Source organism: Eleutherodactylus coqui, chromosome 9, assembly GCF_035609145.1.
Source record: "Eleutherodactylus coqui strain aEleCoq1 chromosome 9, aEleCoq1.hap1, whole genome shotgun sequence".
In the NCBI taxonomy this organism is placed as follows: domain Eukaryota; kingdom Metazoa; phylum Chordata; class Amphibia; order Anura; family Eleutherodactylidae; genus Eleutherodactylus; species Eleutherodactylus coqui.
The window spans coordinates 77,251,608-77,273,824 of record NC_089845.1 but is presented as its reverse complement, the minus strand read 5'-3'; the positions used below and the strand labels follow the sequence as shown (position 1 = coordinate 77,273,824).

The 22,217-nt window shown below is 48.5% G+C and overlaps 1 protein-coding gene across 1 annotated transcript in view; it reads right to left on the bottom strand.

Moving 5' to 3' along the window:
* The window catches only part of LAMA1 (laminin subunit alpha 1), a 203,723-nt gene that overhangs the window by 58,909 nt on the left and 122,597 nt on the right, over positions 1-22,217 (bottom strand). Inside the window, exons 34-35 of the mRNA XM_066579574.1 lie at positions 4,818-4,916; positions 3,781-3,892 (exon numbers count right to left, since the gene is read on the bottom strand). Coding sequence (XP_066435671.1) covers positions 3,781-3,892; positions 4,818-4,916 — 211 coding nt within the window. The remainder of the gene's footprint in view (positions 1-3,780; positions 3,893-4,817; positions 4,917-22,217) is intronic.

Here is a 22,217-nt window from a genome sequence, read left to right as displayed (position 1 = left end):
TACAGCGATGGGGACGCCATGTGCCCCATCTTATGCTAATCTGTACCTGGGCTGGTGGGAGGAAAGGGTCATTTACAATAATCCACTCTGGTCCGACAATATCATCCTCTGGTTACGCTATATAGACGACATCCTCGTTCTATGGAAGGGGACTCCCTCATCCTTGGAGACCTTCGTGGATGCACTAAATGTGAACACTTTAAACCTACGTGTCACTAGTGACATCCACCCGACATCATTACCCTTCCTTGATCTTTGGATCTCTAAGAACGAGGATGGCACCATCTCGTCAACTTTGCACCGGAAGCAGACTGCTACCAATAGTCTATTGGGCTGGCAGAGTTACCATCCTACACCCTTGAAACGCGGTATTCCTAAGGGCCAGTTCCTTCGTCTACGCCGTAATTGTTCAGATGAAGCTTCCTTCTTCCAAGAAAGTAAAAAACTAATGAAACGCTTTACAACAAGGGGGTACCCTGAGGACGTAGTCATGAAAGCCTATCAATATGCATCTCAACAGCCTCGCACTACATTACTAACACCACGAGTACGGGCTGTTGAACATTCTCCACGAGTGATAGGCACCTTTGATACAGCTTCGGTGCAGATACGAGAGATTTTATCTCATTACTGGGACATTCTCAAAAATGATCCGGATATCAGAGATCACATACCTATGAAACCATGCATTACTTACAGACGAGGCCACAATTTAAAAGATCATCTCGTCAAAAGTCATTTACATCCTGACGAATCCAGACTGACCTGGTTAGGTCAAAATAGACCAGTAGGCACTTTTCCATGCCATACCTGTGCCGCTTGCCCCTTCATTCTAAAAGCTAATTCTTTCACGTGTGCTGTTTCCAACCAGACTTTCCAGTGCCAAGACTTTATTAACTGCAAGACTCGTAATATCATTTACATGGCCACCTGCCCCTGCCCAAAAAACTACATAGGGAAGACGATACAGCAGTTCCGGCGCAGGATACTTGGCCACATAGGAAACATAGAAAGACGAGAATCTACACCTTTAGCGGACCATATTTGGTCAACGCATAATGGTGATGCAAATACGCTAAAATTTCAAGGCATAGAATTGTTACGCACACATGGGAGAAGGGGCAATGTGGACCAGCGGCTGTTACAAAAAGAAGCGGCATGGATTTTTCGTATGAACAGTCTGAATCCACTTGGCCTCAATGAAAGTCTATGCTTTAATTGTTTCCTGGTTTAATTCAAACAGCATTTGTGCTTTTTTCCCCGGATAAGATCTATTAATATGTTCTCCTCCGAATAGACCGTTCCATGTTCTCCTTCAGCCTGTATTTCCTATTATGGTGTACATATTTGATATTAGATCATCTAAACATTTATTTGTGTGGCATCATATTTATTCTGCATTTGAGTACCATTATATACTACTGGATGTGTATATTTACCTGAAAGAACATCTTCATAATGGGTACCATCTATAATTGTCCTTTACAAACAATAATATATAAAGGAAAGTACAGACATTGCAAATACACCTTTATTCAGCAGCTCTAAATTTTTAATACTGGCTCAGGTCGCTGTGGTTGCCCTCCGGTTCATATAGGGCTTGCATTCCATCTCTGTTGCCACCAGGACCTTCCTGGCGGTCATGTGACCATTCTGGCGATCATGTGACCATTCTGGCGATCATGTGACCATGTGATGACATCACACACATGTGCAGTAGCCTCCTATGCTGGTAGGAGCTACTAGCATAATTTCTGAATAATCTGGCATAGCGGTGAGCGATCAGACACCGCTATGCACTGGTCTACCTAACCCCCTTGCCGGCAATATGCTGATAAGCATGTTGCAACTGTGGATTCTCATCTTAAACACTCTGATTAGAGCTGCAGCATGGATATTTGCATAGTTGGGTCCCCTTTATTTTTGTGAGCCGCTGATTGGCTCACTTATTACTCTCCTCCCATCAAGGCGGTCCAGTAATCAGTATATGAGAGGCTGACACATACACTCCTGCATTACCCCTGTGGCTCACCATCAGAGCCACAGGCTTTACCTCTTTATTTATTTATTTATTTTTGGTGCTTTTTGACTTTTTGATGCATAGGCATAACAGCTATCTTCTGTAGGAAGGAGTAGATCAGAGAAACCTGCTGCTGCTCTATATCTGGTAGCATGCAGGGAGGCTCTTTATACTATTTAAAATTAAGCCTATAGCTTCAGCCTGGGTCTGAAGTCTATTTTGGTTATAGAGGCGGCCACACTCATATGGTGACCACCTTCCTATATACCTAACATCCTCCTCTTATCTCCGTTATATCATCTAGACGAGACAGTCCTGATGACACTGGGCTATTATTTAAACTGCCAAGCTGATGCTCCATCCAGATTTTCAGCTTTATAGCTCTCTGTTACCCAGGGAGCCTATACTTTGGCTGCAGTTTTCATAATATATTGAGCCAATATCTCTCAGACCTCCTACTGATAAGCTCCCATCAACTAAGATCAAGCATAGAGACCATACTCTGCATACTAATGCTGGGAGTGCACGTGTATTTCTTTAGTTGATGCCTGAATACGCAATTTTGCTTCTATGCATCTGAGATACTGAGCAATCATACAGATTGCCTCTAAGTCACTGCACTATCTGTACCATCTGACTTTTTTTTTTTTAAAAATCGTTTGCTAATTCATTACTACAAACAGTGCTATACGAATGCCTGTCGAATCCATCTGAGCTCCTGATGAACCACAATTTTCCATTGTGGGGAAACGCGTCGAGCACAATTCATTCTAACACTCTGACTATGAGTGTCCGATTGTGAAAAATCCTTATTATAGGGAAAACTCTTTCTCTTTGCCCGTGATTGATGCCAAAGAGTTTGAGATACTGACACGTCCCTATGTTGGATACTGTCTAAGACAGCAATCACTCTGGTGGATCACTGCAGCATCTCAATATCAAGTTGGAGGAGCATCTTACCTCCAAATCTTGATGCTGCATGATCTTTACCAGTTTTGGAAGTGACTAAGTTCTTTCTATCACTTACCTGTAGCACTGATCTGCTATCTGGCCCCACACACATATCCGGTCTTTGAGTGGAGGCCAGTGATATACCAAAAAATAACTGACTTTTTTGGTTTATATATTTTTTTTGTTTGTGTGTTAGCCCATTTATGTTTTTTAATATACCCCTAATAAAGAATTTATATTTTAGTCTGTTACTGTGAAAAGGTCTTGGTTTATGGACTCATTATTTTGCAGGAAACCAAATATTCCACCAGCAAAACTATGTGGTTGACTGCAACTGTGCCATTTTGCAGGTAAAACAGTTTGCTTTTGGCAAAATCATGTGGCCACAAGTAGTGGTAAAGTTCCCTGCTGTAAACTCTGAGTCTTGACTGACTCTTATGGTGACATTTTCTTGGCAGATTGTTTTTGTGGGGCTGTTTGCCATTGCCTTCCCAAGTCCTCTTTTACCCCCCAGCAAGCTGGGTACCCATTTTACTGAAGAAGGATGGGAGGCTGAGTAAACCTTGAGCTGGCTACCTGAACCAAGTGGAGATTGAACCTGCAACCTTCAGGTTGTGAGTGTGAGCTTAGTACTGCATTCTGCTGCCGTAACACTCTGTGCCACACCAGGTTCTAGTGGCCACTAGTAAATGAATTCAAACACAGCAGCGGCCACATGCCAACACTGCTTTCAGCCACATCGTGGTCCCTTCAGTGCTGCACCATGCGTTCTTTCCCTGAAATGTAAAGTAGAGGACTTTTTAAGTTACCTTTAACAGCCGTTTGTATTTTGTTAATGAATCCCATTAGCTCTTGGCTCTTGTTCAGAGTGCTAAGTGTGGAATTGTGCACGTTGTATCCATGTTCTGTTACCTGTGTCATCTTTCAAAAAGGAACAATCAAAGGTAAGATAGTTTATCTGAATGTAAACTAGAATAATATAATCACCTCAACATGCAATAAACAAACCTTCAGACCAAAATACACATGCTCACATGAATGCTATGAAAGAAAGGTCATCATGTAGGAGGAACACAAGGGCAAGTGAAGAGCACAGAAGAGCAACGGGTGGCAGAATGGAATAGAATTTGTAAAGTTACTATATTAGACGGTGTGTTATTGTTATACCTTAGGTCTCATAAAAATCTTGTTGAGTTGCCCTCAAAAAGAAAATTAAAAAGAACTTTTGATTTGGGCACAAACTTCTGCCCTAGGAAACGAGGAGTAGTGAGGTGTATTAACTGCAGTTGTTCTTCTCTGCCGCTCCTTAGATCCGCCAGTTCTGTGTTGTCCAATATAGCTGCAGCAGTTATGTACATACCTAATGCACACTGTGCCCTGCTCCCTGATTGGTCAGTGCTGATAACGTGAGCAGCTCTGGCCAATCAGAGAGCAGGTATAGTGCATCAGTAGTTTAACACTACCAATGCACTGTGGGAGTTAGGTAGTCTGAAGATTGTGTTGGCCATCTTAGAGAAAGCAAAGAAGAACAACTACAAGTAATATAACCTCCTCCCTTTCCAATCCCAGAACGGGATTTTATCCTGAAACTAGAGGGTCGCTTTAAGGTTCTGACCTGCATTACATGTCTAAATAAAGGAAATTCTGCCACAACGTCTCTCTATTACTACCTTATAATGTGACTGGAAATAGGAACAGCCCAAGAAATCTATAGAATTTTTTTACGGTCACCGTATATACTACTATATATGTCATTTGTGTCTTTATGACATCTGCGAATGAAAACTGATGCAGTGCATTTCCATTAAGTTCGTAAGTGAAGTTTGGAAAGAGAACAGTTACTCACAATCATATATAGTCTGTCTGTTTCTTTAGATAAGGTAACAAAATATTCTGAAGTTTTGTCCAAGGTCCGGGCAGTCACTGAGTTTGTGTTGACCGATTCCTTTCAAAAATAAATTAAAACATTTATGTGCAAACCGAATGGGAAATCTTCCTTGATGAAAAAAAAAAAGTATTATCTCCTACATACTGTAGATATTTCCCAACACAATAACTGGAATTACTGTATTCAGAATATCCATGCAATGAGGAACATCCTGTCTATGTAACACTACTTCTGCTATACCATTCATGGGTCAGGAATCTCATAGGAGCCGAACACTGATCCCACCCAGATAAAGGAATGATGTAGTACATGGCATTGTGGAATGATAGATAAGCATGCAGCTTATGTGAATACATTTGGAAATACAATATGTGATCACCATCAGTGAGCAATGCTGAATCTATGCGTACAGCCTATGGGGGTTTCTGGAATAGCATTTTAATTATATTTATAGGATTCCATTATTACAGTCAGATTTGACTCAGTACAGAAATTCAGGGCAGATTGTTCTAAATGGAAGTTAAAAAGCATTTATAAGTCAACACTAGAGATGAGCGAACGTACTCGTCCGAGCTTGATATTCGTGCGAATATTAGGGTGTTCGGGATGCTCGTTACTCGTAACGAGTACCACGCGGTGTTCAGGTTACTTTCAGTTTCCTCTCTGAGACGTTAGCGCGCTTTTCTGGCCAATTGAAAGACAGGGAAGGCATTACAACTTCCCCCTGTGACGTTCAAGCCCTATACCACCCCCCTGCTGTGAGTGGCTGGGGAGATCAGGTGTCACCCGAGTATATAAATCGGCCCCTCCCGCGGCTCGCCACACATGCCTTGTGACTTACCTGAGGGAAAGTACTATCGTGCTGGAGCTGCTGTAGGGAGAGCGTTAGTAGTTAGTGTAGGCTTCAAGAACCCCAACGGTCCTTCTTAGGGCCACATCTACTAGTGTGCAGTACTGTGTTAGCACAGTATTTTATTTTTTTTTTTCCAAAATTGGATCTGCAGAGCATTGCGCCCTGCAATAGGGACAGAAGTGGGGGTTAGGCAGGGAGAGTGTTAGGAGTTAGTGTAGGCATCAAGAACCCCAACGGTCCTTTCTAGGGCCACATCTATCCGTGTGCAGTACTGTCCAGGCTGCTGTTAGCAGTGTTGCATTTTTTTTCTTTTTTCTCAAAACCGGCTGTGCAGAGCATTGCACCCGGCATTAATACTACAGGGATAGAATTGTGTAGGCAGGGCCAGAAGACATACATTATTCATTGAATACACGCAGTGTGGGTGTTCCTTGTAAAAAGCAGGGAAAAAATTCTATTTGGCCTGCCTCTGACAGTACTCAGGGCTCTGTGTACGTGTGTGCTGTGCGCTGAACGTTCAGAAAAAATCAGACGCAGTCAGCTACGTTTTACCGCAGGCGTGCGGCAATTTTTTTCCTGCATGGGAAATCCCTGATCTGCTGTAGGTAGCGAATTACTTTGCATCACTGCAGTTCTGGGACAAATTGGCAGGGCCACAACACAGTTATTAAACTTAGTATTCATTGAATACACGCAGTGTGGGTGTTCCTTGTAAAAAGCAGGGAAAAAATTCTATTTGGCCTGCAGGCTTGCGCCAATTTATTTCCTGGCTGTGAAATCACTGGTAATACAGCATGCTGAGGGGTAGGGGTAGGGGTAGGGCTAGAGGACGTGGACGCGGCCGAGGACGCGTAGGCCCAAGTGAGGGTGTGGGCACAGGCCGAGCTCCTGATCCAGGTGTGTCGCAGCCGACTGCTGCGCGATTAGGAGAGAGGCACGTTTCTGGCGTCCCCACATTCATCGCACAATTAATGGGTCCACGCGGGATACCTTTATTAGAAAATGAGCAGTGTGAGCAGGTCCTGTCCTGGATGGCAGAAAGTGCTTCCAGCAAGCTATCATCCACCCAGAGTTCTGCGCCGTCCAGTGCTGCAAATCCGAATCCTCTGTCTGCTGCTCCTCCTTCCTCCCAGCCTCCTCACTCCACTACAATGACACATGCTCAGGAGCAGGAAGACTCTCAGGAACTGTTCTCGGGCCCCTGCTCAGATTGGGCAGCAGTGGTTCCTCTCCCACCAGAGGAGTTTATCGTCACTGATGCCCAACCATTGGAAAGTTCCCGGGGTCCGGGGGATGATGCTGGGGACTTCTGCCAACTGTCTCAAGACCTTTCAGTGGGTGAGGAGGACGATGACGATGAGACACAGTTGTCTTGCAGTGAGGTAGTAGTAAGGGCAGAAAGTGCGAGGGAGGAGAGCACAGAGGATTCGGAGGAAGAGCAGCTGGACGATGAGGTGACTGACCCCACCTGGTGTGCAACGCCTACTTAGGACAGGTCTTCAGAGGGGGAGGCAGCAGCAGGGCATGTTGCAAGAGGCAGTGCGGTGTCCAGGGGTAGAGGCAGGGCCAGACTGAATAATCCACCAACTGTTTCCCAAAGCGCCCCCTCGCGCCATGCCACCCTGCAGAGGCCGAGGTGCTCAAAGGTCTGGCAGTTTTTCACAGAGACGCCTGAGGACCGACGAACAGTGGTGTGCAACCTTTGTCGCGCCAAGATCAGCCGGGGAGCCACCACCAACAGCCTCACCACCACCAGCATGCGCAGACATATGATGGCCAAGCACCCCACAAGGTGGGACGAAGGCCGTTCACCGCCTCCGGTTTGCACCGCTGCCTCTCCCCCTGTGCCCCAACCTGCCACTGAGATACAACCCCCCTCTCAGGACACAGGCACAACCGTCTCATGGCCTGCACCCACACCCTCACCTCCGCTGTCCTCGGCCCCATCCACCAATGTCTCGCACCGCATAGTCCAGCCGTCGCTAGCGCAAGTGTTGGAGCGCAAGCGCAAGTACGCCGCCACGCACCCGCACGCTCAATCGTTAACCGTCCACATCGCCAAATTTATTAGCCTTGAGATGCTGCCGTATAGGGTTGTGGAAACGGAGGCTTTCAAAGCTATGATGGCGGCGGCGGCCCCGCGCTACTCAGTTCCCAGTCGCCACTACTTTTCCCGATGTGCCGTCCCAGCCCTGCACGACCACGTCTCCCGCAACATTGTACGCGCCCTCACCAATGCGGTTAGTGGCAAGTTCCACTTAACTACGGACACGTGGACAAGCACAGGCGGGCAGGGCCACTACATCTCCCTGACGGCACATTGGGTGAATTTAGTGGAGGCTGGGACAGAGTCAGAGCCTGGGACCGCTCACGTCCTACCCACCCCCAGAATTGCGGGCCCCAGCTCGGTGGTGGTATGTTCGGCGGTGTATGCTTCGTCCACTAAAGCACCCTCCTCCTCCTCCTCAACCTCTGTCTCGCAATCTAGATGTGTCAGCAGCAGCAGGACGTCGCCAGCAGTCAGTGTCGCGCGGCGTGGCAGCACAGCGGTGGGCAAGCGTCAGCAGGCCGTGCTGAAACTACTCAGCTTAGGAGATAGGAGGCACACGGCCCACGAACTGCTGCAGGGTCTGACAGAGCAGACCGACCGTTGGCTTGCGCCGCTGAGCCTCCAACCGGGCATGGTCGTGTGTGACAACGGCCGTAACCTGGTGGCGGCTCTGCAGCTCGGCAGCCTCACGCACGTGCCATGCCTGGCCCACGTCTTTAATTTGGTGGTTCAGCGCTTTCTGAAAAGCTACCCACGCTTGTCAGACCTGCTCGTAAAGGTGCGCCGGCTCTGCGCACATTTCCGCAAGTCCCACACGGACGCTGCCACCCTGCGCACCCTGCAACATCGCTTTAATCTGCCAGTGCACCGACTGCTGTGCGACGTGCCCACACGGTGGAACTCTACGCTCCACATGTTGGCTAGGCTCTATGAGCAGCGTAGAGCTATAGTGGAATACCAACTCCAACATGGGCGGCGCAGTGGGAGTCAGCCTCCTCAATTCTTTTCAGAAGAGTGGGCCTGGTTGGCAGACATCTGCCAGGTCCTTCGAAACTTTGAGCAGTCTACCCAGGTGGTGAGCGGCGATGCTGCAATCATTAGCGTCACCATTCCTCTGCTATGCATCTTGAGAAGTTCCCTGCAAACCATAAAGGCAGCCGCTTTGCGCTCGGAAACAGAGCCGGGGGGAGACCGTATGTCGCTGGATAGTCAGAGCACCCTCCTGTCTATATCTCAGCGCATTGAGGAGGAGGAGGAGCATGAGGAGGATGAGGAGGAGGGGGAAGAGACAGCTTGGGCCACTGCTGACGGTACCCATGCTGCTTGCCTGTCATCATTTCAGCGTGTATGGCCTGAGGAGGAGGAGGAGGAGGAGGAGGAGGAGGATCCTGAAAGTGATCTTCCTAGTTCGGACAGCCATGTGTTGCGTACAGGTACCCTGGCACACATGGCTGACTTCATGTTAGGATGCCTTTCTCGTGACCCTCGCGTTACACGCATTCTGGCCACTACGGATTACTGGGTGTACACACTGCTCGACCCACGCTATAAGGAGAACCTTCCCACTCTCATTCCCGAAGAGGAAAGGGGTTCGAGAGTGTTGCTATACCACAGGACCCTGGCGGACAAGCTGATGGTAAAATTCCCATCCGACAGCGCTAGTGGCAGAAGGCGCAGTTCCGAGGGCCAGGTAGCAGGGGAGGTGCGGAGATCGAGCAGCATGTACAGCCCAGACAGTGCAACAGTCTTTAAGGGCCTGGACAGCTTTATGGCTCCCCACCAAGACTGTGTCACCGCTCCCCAGTCAAGGCTGAGTCGGCGGGAGCACTGTAAAAGGATGGTGAGGGAGTACGTAGCCGATCGCACGACCGTCCTCCGTGACGCCTCTGCCACCTACAACTACTGGGTGTCGAAGCTGGACACGTGGCCTGAACTAGCGCTGTATGCCCTGGAGGTGCTTGCTTGTCCTGCGGCTAGCGTCTTGTCGGAGAGGGTGTTTAGTGCGGCTGGGGGAATCATCACAGATAAGCGTACCCGCCTGTCAACCGACAGTGCCGACAGGCTAACACTCATCAAGATGAACAAAGCCTGGATTTCCCCAGACTTCTCTTCTCCACCAGCGGACAGCAGCTATACGTAAGCAATACGTAGGCTGCACCCGCGGATGGAAGCTATGTTCTCTCTCACCATCCAAAACGGGGACATTTCTGCTTCATCAATCTGTGTCTAATATTCCTCCTCCTCCTCCTGCTCCTCCTCCTGAAACCTCACGTAATCACGCTGAACGGGCAGTTTTTCTTAGGGCCACAAGGCTCACTCATCTAATTTTTCTAAACAATTTTTATATGTTTCAATGCTATTAAAAGCGTTGAAACTTTAACTTGAACCAATTTTTCGTTAAACTGGGCTGCCTCCAGGCCTAGTTACCACTTAAGCCACATTAACCAAAGCGATTAATGGGTTTCACCTGCCCTCTTGGTTGGCCAGGGCCAATTTTTCTGATGTACATTAGTACTGTTGATACAGCAATTTTTGTGGGCCCTCGCCTACAGTGTAATCAAATGAATTTTTAGCCCACCTGCATTACAGCTGACGTTACATCCGCTGTGTTGGGCAATGCAATGGGATATATTTATGTACCGCCGGTGGCTTCCTGGCACCCACCCATGCTGTGGGTCCACACAGAATTATAAATGTATCTGTTTCCACATCTAAAGAACCCCAGTCAGACTGGGGCATGCAGTGTGGGCCGAAGCCCACTTGCATTAAGCACGACATTACTACCTCAGCTGTGTTGGGCAATGCAATGGGATATTTTTGTGTATCGCCGGTGGGTTCCAGGGAGCCACCCATGCTGTCGGTCGACAGGGACTTCACAATAGGGAGTTGTACCTGCCTGTGTCTATGAATTAAAAAGCCCGGTCTGACTGGCGCATGCAGAGACACCTTGACAGAATGAATAGTGTGTGGCACATAGGTTCCCCATTGCTATGCCCACGTGTGCAGCTCCTGATGGCGGTGGCACAGGATTCTATTTCTCATTGCTTCTGTACAGCATTGTGGGCTATCACCCCGCCCCTTTTAAAGAGGGTCGCTGCCTAGCCGTGCCAACCCTCTGCAGTGTGTGCCTGCGGTTCCTCGTCATGGCAGACGCACTTCTAAATAGACATGAGGGTGGTGTGGCATGAGGGCAGCTAAAGGCTGCGCAGGGACACTTTGGTGTGCGCTGTGGGGGGGGAGGGGGGGGGGGCGGTTGGGCAGCATGTAACCCAGGAGAAGTGGCAGTGGAGTGTCATGCAGGCAGTGATTGTGCTTTGTTGTAGGTAGTGTGGTGCTTAGCAAAGGTATGCCATGCTAATGAGGGCTTTTCAGAAGTAAAAGTTTTTGGGAGGGGGGGGGCCCACTCTTGCCGCTATTGTGGCTTAATAGTGGGACCTGTGAACTTGAGATGCAGCCCAACATGTAGCCCCTCGCCTGCCCTATCCGTTGCTGTGTCGTTCCCATCACTTTCTTGAATTGCCCAGATTTTCACACAAGGAAACCTTAGCGAGCATCGGCGAAATACAAAAATGCTCCGGTCGCCCATTGACTTCAATGGGGTTCGTTACTCGAAACGAACCCTCGAGCATCGCGAAAAGTTCGTCCCGAGTAACGAGCACCCGAGCATTTTGGTGCTCGCTCATCTCTAGTCAACACTAAAGATAATTTCCCCCTCTATGCTAAAGAATAAATAAATAGGAGAACATCTCATTTTATTGCTAAGATATTAAAAAGACATAACAGACAATATCAGTATTAATCAACCTCAAACACATTTCTAGATATTTTTTTCAGATGAATAAAGTAATATGCAACTCCAATCGTCAGCTCACTGCTCGGATACACTTCCCGTTGGGTGCAGGGACAAGTGCAGGTACACCACTGAGAAAGTACAGGTCCATAAAATGGAAGAATCTGTCTCAAAATGGCCGCTAGATACAAAATGGAGCATTATAATATATAAATAAGCTTGTGCGTAGTGAAACAATAATTCAAGCAGAAATAACTTTAGAGTAGAAGATTCGGTGCAATGTCTAATGATGTGTCTCTGTTCTTTTTCATGAGAACAAAGTCTGGACACAGTTGTTATCAGAAGGAGTCCTCCCACACCTTCATTCGGAGACTTGGACAAAGGAACTCACTGTGCTACGGCCACCTGAATAACAAAGTGAATACAAGGGAGGACCAGGGAGGACCAGATAACGCTGGGAGAAACAGACACTTGAGAACATAACAGATATATTCTCACTACGCTGATTGCTGAACAATATATCATTCTTAATGTTTTTCTAACCCAATAAGATAAACCCTGTGACTAATGACGTATTCCTTTCCTGTATTAGAACTATACCAAGTCAATAAACGCTCAGAGTACGTACGCCTTAAGCAGAGTGTGCTATATACTTGCCGGGGCTCTCTCTACGTATCTGAGGAGAACTGGAAACCGACTCTTTGTGTGATTCTTGGCCTCCGTGGTGCACCGGATACGAATTGATTTGGAACCCAAGGCTTGAAAGGTTAATGTGACCGGTCATGTGTGGCGGTCCTTAACACCGCCATCAGCAATAGAAACAAGACTCCGGCACTTTTGTGGATTCCAGAATAAAAACTACATTTTATTTAAAATTCTTGCATAAAAACATTTTCCAAAATTGCGCTAACAGCATTAGCAAAGATGCAAAGTCCATCCGTGATTGGGCAGCTCCCTCAATCCATCCAATGCATTCAATTCAGAAGAAGGCAAAGTAACATATCCCAAGTAACATAATGAAGCCGCTATTGTTATAGAGCATACCTGTACAGTAAGTACAAAGTATACAGGAATTACATCTAAGGGCTTAAACAAATGGGCGTGTTTTAGCCTCGTTATGCGACTGTGAAAATCCTGGTCGTCTAATGGCATAAAATGAAACCATTGATTTCAATGGCTTAAGGCCCATTTATACCAGCAGATGATCACTCGAAGATCCCTCACACAACAGTTTGAGTGACAGCTTTGAGCGATCATTTTGCATAAAGTATTAAGTATCAACTCAGCTACTTAAATACCAATTAGGTGTGCAAATGAAGCCTTCGCTGAATGCAGTTAATATCCTGAGGGCTATTATCTGTGCTCAGATCACTTGTTCTCCATGGGGAAACAATGCTATCAGCACTCCCCAGTGAATAACTGCTGATAAGAGTAAAGGACTAGAGATGAGCTAGCACACTCGCTCGGTTAAGGCAGTTACTCGAGCATCACTCTTCTCGAATAACTGCATACTTGTCCAAGAAAATTCGGGGTGGGGGAGTGAGAGAGATCTCTCTCCCCCCTCTGACCCCACCCATGAAACCCTGCGCTCACCCCAGCCACCCCCCCCCCCATCCCCGAATTTTCTCGGACAAGTATGCAATTATTCGAGAAGAGCGATGCTCGCTCGAGTAACTGCCTTAACCGAGCATGCTCGCTCATCTCTATAAACGACGATTTTTAGGTTGACTTGAATTTGACGATCAGCTAGTAGTGCCCGAAAAGCGGAAAATGGGTGCACATTTACACGCACCGATTATCGCTTAAACGATCGCTAATTAGCTATTTTTTAGCGATCATTGGCTGGTGTAAAAGGGCCTTTAGATTCCACTATCGGGATTCCTACGCGTTATTACCAAGCACAAGAAAAGATCGGACTTGCATTATCTTTCTTGTACGAAGTTAATACTACATGTGCAAAAGACAGTGCAAGACCTATGTTCCTGCTCTTCTTTCCAAACTAGCACGCACTAGCAGGAAGTTTGAATAGTCTGAAAACAAAAAAAAAGCCGGTTCGTGCACTAATACGCTCCATAGTGGCGAGCGTACTAGTGCATGCCCCTTGTGTTTTTGCCCTAAATCAAAGTAGCAATATAATCCAGTAGTATGCCAACACAGTATAAGGACTTTTTCATCTGGGCATATTTGTGGGCATTTTTGCAGAGAATATTTCCCGATTTTCTGTGTGTGCAAAAACATAGAACATGCTCTATTTTTGTGCACTAGAGGTCTCCATAGAACGCTATGGGGGTGCGAAAATGCATGCGCAATACGCAAAAGGATGTGCAGTACGCAGCGCAATTCCGTGGGAAAAAGAACACATCTGGAACTCATTAGGCTAAATAGCCATATAAATCAGAGTGTGTTCATCTTCCGCGTGCAAATGAACATGCCCTACGAGCACAAAAAGTACAGTAAAATAGGCTGATATGCGCACAAGAAGCCTCGTTCATAGCGCAAATACATTGCATTGAGGCATGCGCAGAAACTCATACACCTGTGTGAAGGAGCCCAAGTAGACGGCATACAGACCCTACAGCTGGTGTCCAAGATGCACATTTCACTTACTCAAAGGGTCTGCTTGGCTTTAAGATAACTATCCTGTCCTGTTAATATGGGTGTCTTTCATTCTGTATACTAAAAACGATATATATTTTATATCACGCGTTTTGCTTTGTTGGGCTCCGTTTTGGATGTCCAAAGAAGTGGCTGTCAGGACAGTGTCCGGGATATGGGGGTCCCTGAGATATCCCGCAACCCCTGTCCCTGCCTACTTGCCCCCCTGGGCTAACCCCCAGGGCGACAACTGGGCGACGGTCCCTACCCTCACTAGGGAAGCGGGACACGGGAGACAAACAGACACTGAGACAAGCAACGGTAGAATGGTCAGACAATCCGGGTAGGCAACAAGAGGGTACGCAGTACGGAGGGGTCAGGCAAAAACGTAGTCAAGTCCAAAAGCAGGTGTCAGAAAAGCCGAGGTCACAAGAGCAGTCAGGATAAACGCGGGTGCAGCTGGAGAACCAAACTAACACTGGCGAGGCCTGAGAGGAAAACACACCTATTTAAATGCTGTCAGCGCTCCCGCCCCAGAAGCTGATTGGGGCGGGGAGCCTGACAGCAGCAGGGCTAATCAGGGCGGTGCTGGGGACACGCCCCCAGTCTAGCTGCACAGACAGTTACTAGGGAAGCCAGCCTGGTAGTCAGGACACTAGAAGCACCAGCTGCCTCCCTAGCAACCCGGCGGCGACCAGTCTTACAGCGGCCCGGGGAGATCACAAGAACCGGGGTACCTCTGCGCCGCGCTCCTGTACCCCGGGTGGCCGGACCGGTGGTGCGGGCACGGCGGCCCCGAGAGTTGCCGGTTCTGACAGTACCCCCCCTTCTACGGGGGTACACCGGACCCCCATGGCCAGGTGCGGGCTTAAGCGGGAAAGCCCTGTGGAATGCCTGGACTAGGCGTGGCGCATGAACGTCCCTGGCAGGGACCCACGTCCTATCCTCAGGGCCAAATCCTCTCCAGTGGACCAGGTACTGCAGCCCACCTCTAACCCGTCGGGCATCCACAAGCCTTTCTACTTCATACTCCAGTTCCCCCTGTACCAGAGAGGGAGGAGGCGGGTTCTGGGTGGGGAGAACTGGAGTCACATACTTCTTAAGCAAGTTCTTGTGAAAAACCTTGTGGACCTTCCAGGGGTCAGGAAGTGCCAACTTATATGACACCGGGTTGATAACCTGAGAAACCGTAAATGGGCCAATGAACCGAGGAGCAAGTTTCAGGGAGGGAACCTTAAGTCTCAGATTCTTAGATGATAATAAAACCTGCTCCCCGACCACAAAAGGTGCAGAGATAGTACGTCTTTTATTTGCGTATTTACGCAGTTTCTCTTGGGAACCCTGAAGGTTCTTACGAACCTGGGCCCAAACTGTGCACAGTTCTTCGGCGGATATGTCGGCGGCCGGATTGTTCGAGACCAAAGGAGTAGAAAGCGAGAACCGGGGATGGAACCCATAGTTACAAAAAAAAGGTGACAGTTGGGTCGACGAGTTACCATGGTTGTTAATAGCAAATTCGGCGAGAGGTAAGTAGTTGGCCCACTGATGCTGGTTATCAGAGACAAACAGTCGCAGATACTGGATAAGTTCTTGGTTCATCCGTTCCGTTTGTCCGTTACTCTCGGGATGGAAAGCGGAGGAAAAGGACAAATTAACGTTTAGATTTTTACAGAAGGCTCGCCAGAAGCGAGCGACGAACTGAACCCCTCTATCAGACACAATATCCTCGGGGATGCCATGTAACCGAACAATCTCCTTGATGAACATCTCAGACAAAAGTTTGGCGTTAGGCAACTTGCCAAGTGGAACAAAATGAGACATTTTGGAGAAACGGTCAACTATTACCCAAATGACCGTATTCCCCAGCGAGGATGGCAGATCAGTAATAAAATCCATGGACAAATGGGACCATGGCCTGGACGGAATGGGCAAGGGCAGAAGAGGCCCCTCAGGACGTCTCCTGAGGTTCTTCCCCCTTGCGCAAACCGGGCACGCGGACACAAATACCCGTACATCCTTGGCCATGTGCGGCCACCAATAGAGTCTGGCCGCTAACTCCAGAGTACCCCTGATACCGGGGTGTCCAGCTAGGACTGAAGCATGTGTCTCCTCTAACACTTTCAATCTCAGTGACAACGGGACAAATAATTTGCCTTCCGGAAGGGCTTCAGGAGCAGATTGTTGAGCGGCGTGAATGAGAGGTGAAAGGTCGGAGGAGACAGCAGCGAGGACCACCCCGGGGGAGAGAATGCTCTCAGGCTCCGGCTCGGAAGGTTCCGGAGAACCAAAACTCCTAGACAGGGCATCAGCCTTGACATTCTTAGAACCGGGTCTATAGGTAACAACAAAATTGAACCGAGAGAAAAACAAGGCCCAGCGGGCTTGCCGAGCATTTAACCTCTTAGCGGAATCTAGATAAGTGAGGTTTTTATGGTCAGTGAGTACCGTAATCTGGTGATGGGCTCCTTCCAAAAAATGCCTCCACTCTTCGAAAGCCCACTTAATCGCCAGCAATTCCCGGTTGCCTATATCATAGTTCCGTTCGGTGGACGAAAACTTCCTAGAAAAATAGGCACACGGTCTAAGGTTGGTGAGAGTGGAGGGACCTTGGGACAGTACCGCTCCCACACCAAACTCAGAGGCATCTACCTCCACCACAAAAGGACTGGACAGATCCGGTTGTACTAGGACAGGTGCAGACGAGAACGCCGCCTTTAGGGTATTGAAGGCCCTCAGAGCCTCAGAAGACCAGGTCCTCACATCTGCCCCCTTTCTGGTGAGGTCCGTTAGAGGTTTAGCCACCACGGAGAAGTCTTTAATGAATTTGCGATAGTAGTTGGCGAAGCCGAGGAAGCGTTGAAGGGCTTTCAACGACCCTGGCTGAGCCCACTCCGTGATGGCCTTCACCTTTTCAGGATCCATCTGGAAGTCGCATGGCGTGATGATATACCCCAAAAATGATATCTTTTGTACCCCGAAAACACATTTCTCGAGTTTAGCAAACAGCTTGTTATGTCTGAGTCGAGCTAGCACAGTCTGAACGTGAGTATGGTGACTCGGCAAGTCGGAGGAAAAAATCAAAATGTCGTCTAGATATACAACCACGAACACCCCCATGATATCCTGAAACACTGAGTTCATGTACCCCTGAAAAATGGCGGGGGCGTTACACAATCCAAAAGGCATAACTAGGTATTCAAAATGCCCGAGGGGCGTATTGAAGGCGGTTTTCCACTCATCCCCCTCCCGAATGCGGATGAGGTTGTATGCTCCCCTGAGATCAAGTTTAGAAAACCATCGGGCACCAGCGACCTGGTTGAGGAGGTCAGGAATGAGTGGAAGAGCATACTGGTTTCGGACTGTGATTTTATTTAGCTCTCTATAGTCAATACAGGGCCGGAGACCCCCATCCTTCTTCTCAACGAAGAAAAACCCGGCACCCACCGGGGATTCTGAGGGCCGGATGTGCCCCTTGGCCAGGCTGTCCTGGATGTAGTCCCTCATGGATTCTCTCTCTGGAACCGTAACGTTATAAATGCGGCCCTTAGGAAGTTTGGCCCCAGGAATCAAGTCTATTTTACAGTCCCATTCCCTATGAGGGGGCAGAGCTTCAGATAATTGTTTGGAGAACACGTCAGAAAACTCGGAGAGGTATTCTGGTAGGGGGCTCCCCTCGCAGGAGGAGATTCCCACCTTCACCGCACAAAGGTGGTTGGCACAGCGGGGACCCCACTTTACCAGTTCCAACGTGTCCCAATTTACTACCGGGTTGTGCTCCCGGAGCCAGGGGAGGCCTAGGACGACGTCCACAGACAAATCTCTCATCACTAGAAAGGTGCAGGTTTCCACGTGTAAGGCTCCTATAGTAAACCTTACTTCAGGGGTTACCAGATTAACCACCCCTGCTTGCAAAGGAGTGGAGTCCACTCCTGAAACCAGAATCGGAGTTTCTAAACGTAACAAAACCCCGGACAGTTGAGCAACGAAATTAAAGTTAACGAAATTAGCCGCAGCCCCCGAATCAACAAAGGCTTGCCCAGTACGGTGGAAAGCATGAAATTCTAGGGTGCAAGGCACTAACATTTTGGACAACACAGGGAGTACCTTGGCTCCTAGACAGTCCCCCCGATAACTGCCTAGGAGCGGGAGTTCTTCCTGCCGTGGCTTCTTAGCGCAGGTAGCAATGCGGTGACCCGGCTCCCCACAGTAGAAGCAGAGGTTCTTCTTCAGGCGGTGTTCCCGTCGTTGCTCGGGGTTCACGGCTCCCAGCTCCATGGCCTCGGTGGTGGGAGGGTAAACGGTCGGGTCAGTCGAAGAAGTAGACGTGGGGAGTGGGGTGGTCCGAGCGGCGTGTCTGGCCCTCAAACGTCGGTCGGCTCGAATAGCCAGCGACATGGCTTGCTCCAGGGTTTTAGGCTCTGGGTGGGCCACAAGTAGGTCCTTGAGACCCTCAGACAGACCGGTCAAAAATAAGTCTTTTAGGGCGGCATCGTTCCACCGGGATTCCGTACAATGTTGACGGAATTGGGAACAGTAGTCCTCCGCCATCTTACAACCCTGGCGCAGGGCCAGAAGTTTGGAGACTGCGTAGCCCGCCCGGTCGGGTTCGTCATAAATTTGACCCAGGGCGAAAAAAAAGGCGTCAAGGGATAGTCGGGCTGGAGAGCCAGCTGGTAGCGAGAAAGCCCAATTCTGGGGCTCTCCCCTCAGGCGGGTAATTACGATTCCCACTTTCTGGTATTCAGTACCAGAGGAGTGGGGGCGGAGATCAAAGTAGAGCTTGCAGCTCTCTCTAAATGCAAAAAACTGATCTCTCTCTCCGGAGAAGCAATCCGGAAGCGTGGCTCGAGGTTCTGACATCGTTCCTGGAGCGGACGAGGGCTGCATGGGACCTGCAGCTGCCACTTGTTCCCGTGGCTGCAAGCGGGCTGTTAGGTCCTGGGCAAGGGTCGTAAGGACCTGGACCTGGTTCGCTACAGCCGCCACGGCCTCCATCGAGGGGCTCAAAGTTGCCGGGCGGATGCAAGGGTCTGACCTTAGTTCGGCCAGTGTTACTGTCAGGACAGTGTCCGGGATATGGGGGTCCCTGAGATATCCCGCAACCCCTGTCCCTGCCTACTTGCCCCCCTGGGCTAACCCCCAGGGCGACAACTGGGCGACGGTCCCTACCCTCACTAGGGAAGCGGGACACGGGAGACAAACAGACACTGAGACAAGCAACGGTAGAATGGTCAGACAATCCGGGTAGGCAACAAGAGGGTACGCAGTACGGAGGGGTCAGGCAAAAACGTAGTCAAGTCCAAAAGCAGGTGTCAGAAAAGCCGAGGTCACAAGAGCAGTCAGGATAAACGCGGGTGCAGCTGGAGAACCAAACTAACACTGGCGAGGCCTGAGAGGAAAACACACCTATTTAAATGCTGTCAGCGCTCCCGCCCCAGAAGCTGATTGGGGCGGGGAGCCTGACAGCAGCAGGGCTAATCAGGGCGGTGCTGGGGACACGCCCCCAGTCTAGCTGCACAGACAGTTACTAGGGAAGCCAGCCTGGTAGTCAGGACACTAGAAGCACCAGCTGCCTCCCTAGCAACCCGGCGGCGACCAGTCTTACAGCGGCCCGGGGAGATCACAAGAACCGGGGTACCTCTGCGCCGCGCTCCTGTACCCCGGGTGGCCGGACCGGTGGTGCGGGCACGACGGCCCCGAGAGTTGCCGGTTCTGACAGTGGCAAAGTTTTTTCGGGAATGAGAACATACCATTAAGGCTGGATTCACATGGACAAGTGCAGTATCGGTACTGATATTGCATTTGTAAAAATGCCAATCACATAGCAACCTGAGATGAGTGAATGTACTCGTTTAGGGCGTTTTTGCACTCGAGCACCGCTTTTTCCAAGTAACTGACTACTCGGACGAAAAGATTCGGGGGGCGCCGGGGGGCGGCGTGGTGGAGCGAGGGGTTGCAGTGGGGAACAGGGGGGAGCTCTCTCTCGCTCTCCCCCCCCCCCCCCATCCCCTCTGCAACCCCCGGCGCCCCCCAAATCTTTTTGTCCGAGTAGTCAGTTACTCAGAAAAAGCGGTGCTCGAGTGCAAAAACGCCCTAAACGAGTAGGTTCGCTCATCTCTAATGGCAACACATTGCTGAGCATGAAATTTTCACATGCTTGAGAAAGTTTGCATGTTTTTTTAATAGAAAAATTTTAAAAATCGCATCGCACTCACATGATTTTTAACTCACCCATAGCAAATAATTATCTTTCTACATCAACCACTTCCAACCTTAAATCTCATTAGCAGTCATTCATAATAAGAGAACTGTTCCACTCCCAAGCCTTTCACCGTCCAGAGAACATGCCTAAATCCACTGTATCTCAAGCTCATCAAGAATGAGAGGCGTAAAGGGGTTTTCAGGGCAACTTCTATTGATGACCTATACTCAGAATAACTCAACAATAGTTGATCGGCTGGGGTCCGCCGCCCAAGCTGCTGTCAGGGCACAACACAGTGGATGGAGTGGAAGCAGATCACTCTGACCCCCGTGTTGGTGAAGAGACATAAAGCCTCAAAACACATTACCTCGGTGGCTTCAATAAAGATGGATTTTATCACTACTAGTATCTTCTCTACCGCTATCTTCATGCTAAAAGATTGTACTGGATCCTCGTCTATTTGCCAATCTTCACTGCATATCCACTGATGCTAACAACTGGTTGGTCAGCGTACCCAGGAAGTAGATGTTACCAGCCTATCATGCACCAAATCTAAGCTAAACACACACTCCCACATGCTCATCCCTTATCATACCACTAAGAGCGCTCTGCCCTTGCTTTTTTCTCATCCAATCTGAGACAAACATTGAAGTTATGCTCCAAGCCTGATAAAGTTTTAGAAGTACCAAATCTGTACGTTTAAAACTTGTATTTTATTCTTTCAAATGTTTTTAACTAAAATGTCACTAATAGAAGTGAATAAAATATCTATGTAACAATTGAACCTGCTCTTATGTATTCTTGCAGTTGCATATCAACTTGGGTGTCATCCAAAATTTTGGTAAAATACTGCCATTACGGCGACTCTCAATTGACTTAAATATTTCTTTATTAAAGGGGACTTGTCACATCCTCTGACAAGTGGCCTGACTTGTATACAGTACCTTTATAGATGCAGTTGCTTCATTCCTCTAGTGTTTTTATTTTGGCTTTAACCCCCTCAAATCACTCACAATGGCTGTCACTACTTTCAGAGCTGGATACTAGTCCACTGTCCAATGGGCAGTCTCCACCGCCAGTGTCAATGGCTCATGTGATGTTTGATTGACACTGGTCTGTATGAGGACTCCCCACTTGACAACAGACTCATATCCAGCTCCAAATTAATAGGAGCCAATGCATACAAAAACGGGGGCAGCTAAAACACAATACAACAGGAGAGGAATCAGTTGGGGCACGGCTCTAAAAGTATGCAGACCATCCCGCTTGTCAAAGAATATTACAAGTACTCTTTAACAACTATAATATACTGGTAGCCGATGCCTGGTAATGACAGGAGGTAAAACTTCTGGCCAGAAAGTAGTTAACCCTTTCCAATCCATTGTCTGACGTCTTCCTACATTTTGATTGAAGCTTCTACAGCTCCAAAGTCAGAAGACGTCCAACAGGGTATTCTTGCCGTCTATTGCCAGCCACTCTGTTGTCGGAGCCTCTCTGGCGCACACAGACTGGCACTTGGCACCGTTGTAGAACAGCAAAAAGAGAAACCCTGAATCCAAAATTGGACTGGAAAGGGTTAAGATAAAAGCTGCAGAAAACTATGCCGCCATTGCAAAAAAAAAAAAAAATAATCGAACCCAAGTCAGATTTGTTTAGCGGGATACAACCTAATTTTATAGCTAAACGCTAAAGATCCTCATGAACTGTAAACACTGCAAATTTTGGGCAACTCTGAATTGCTGTGGGGCTCTAGGCTTACAGTTAGCATAAGAAATGAACAGGCTTTTTGGAGCTTTTAGATGAATTTCTATTTTCTAACCATTTTTACAATCTCATGAGCATTGTTGTGCCTTATAATATCTACTACA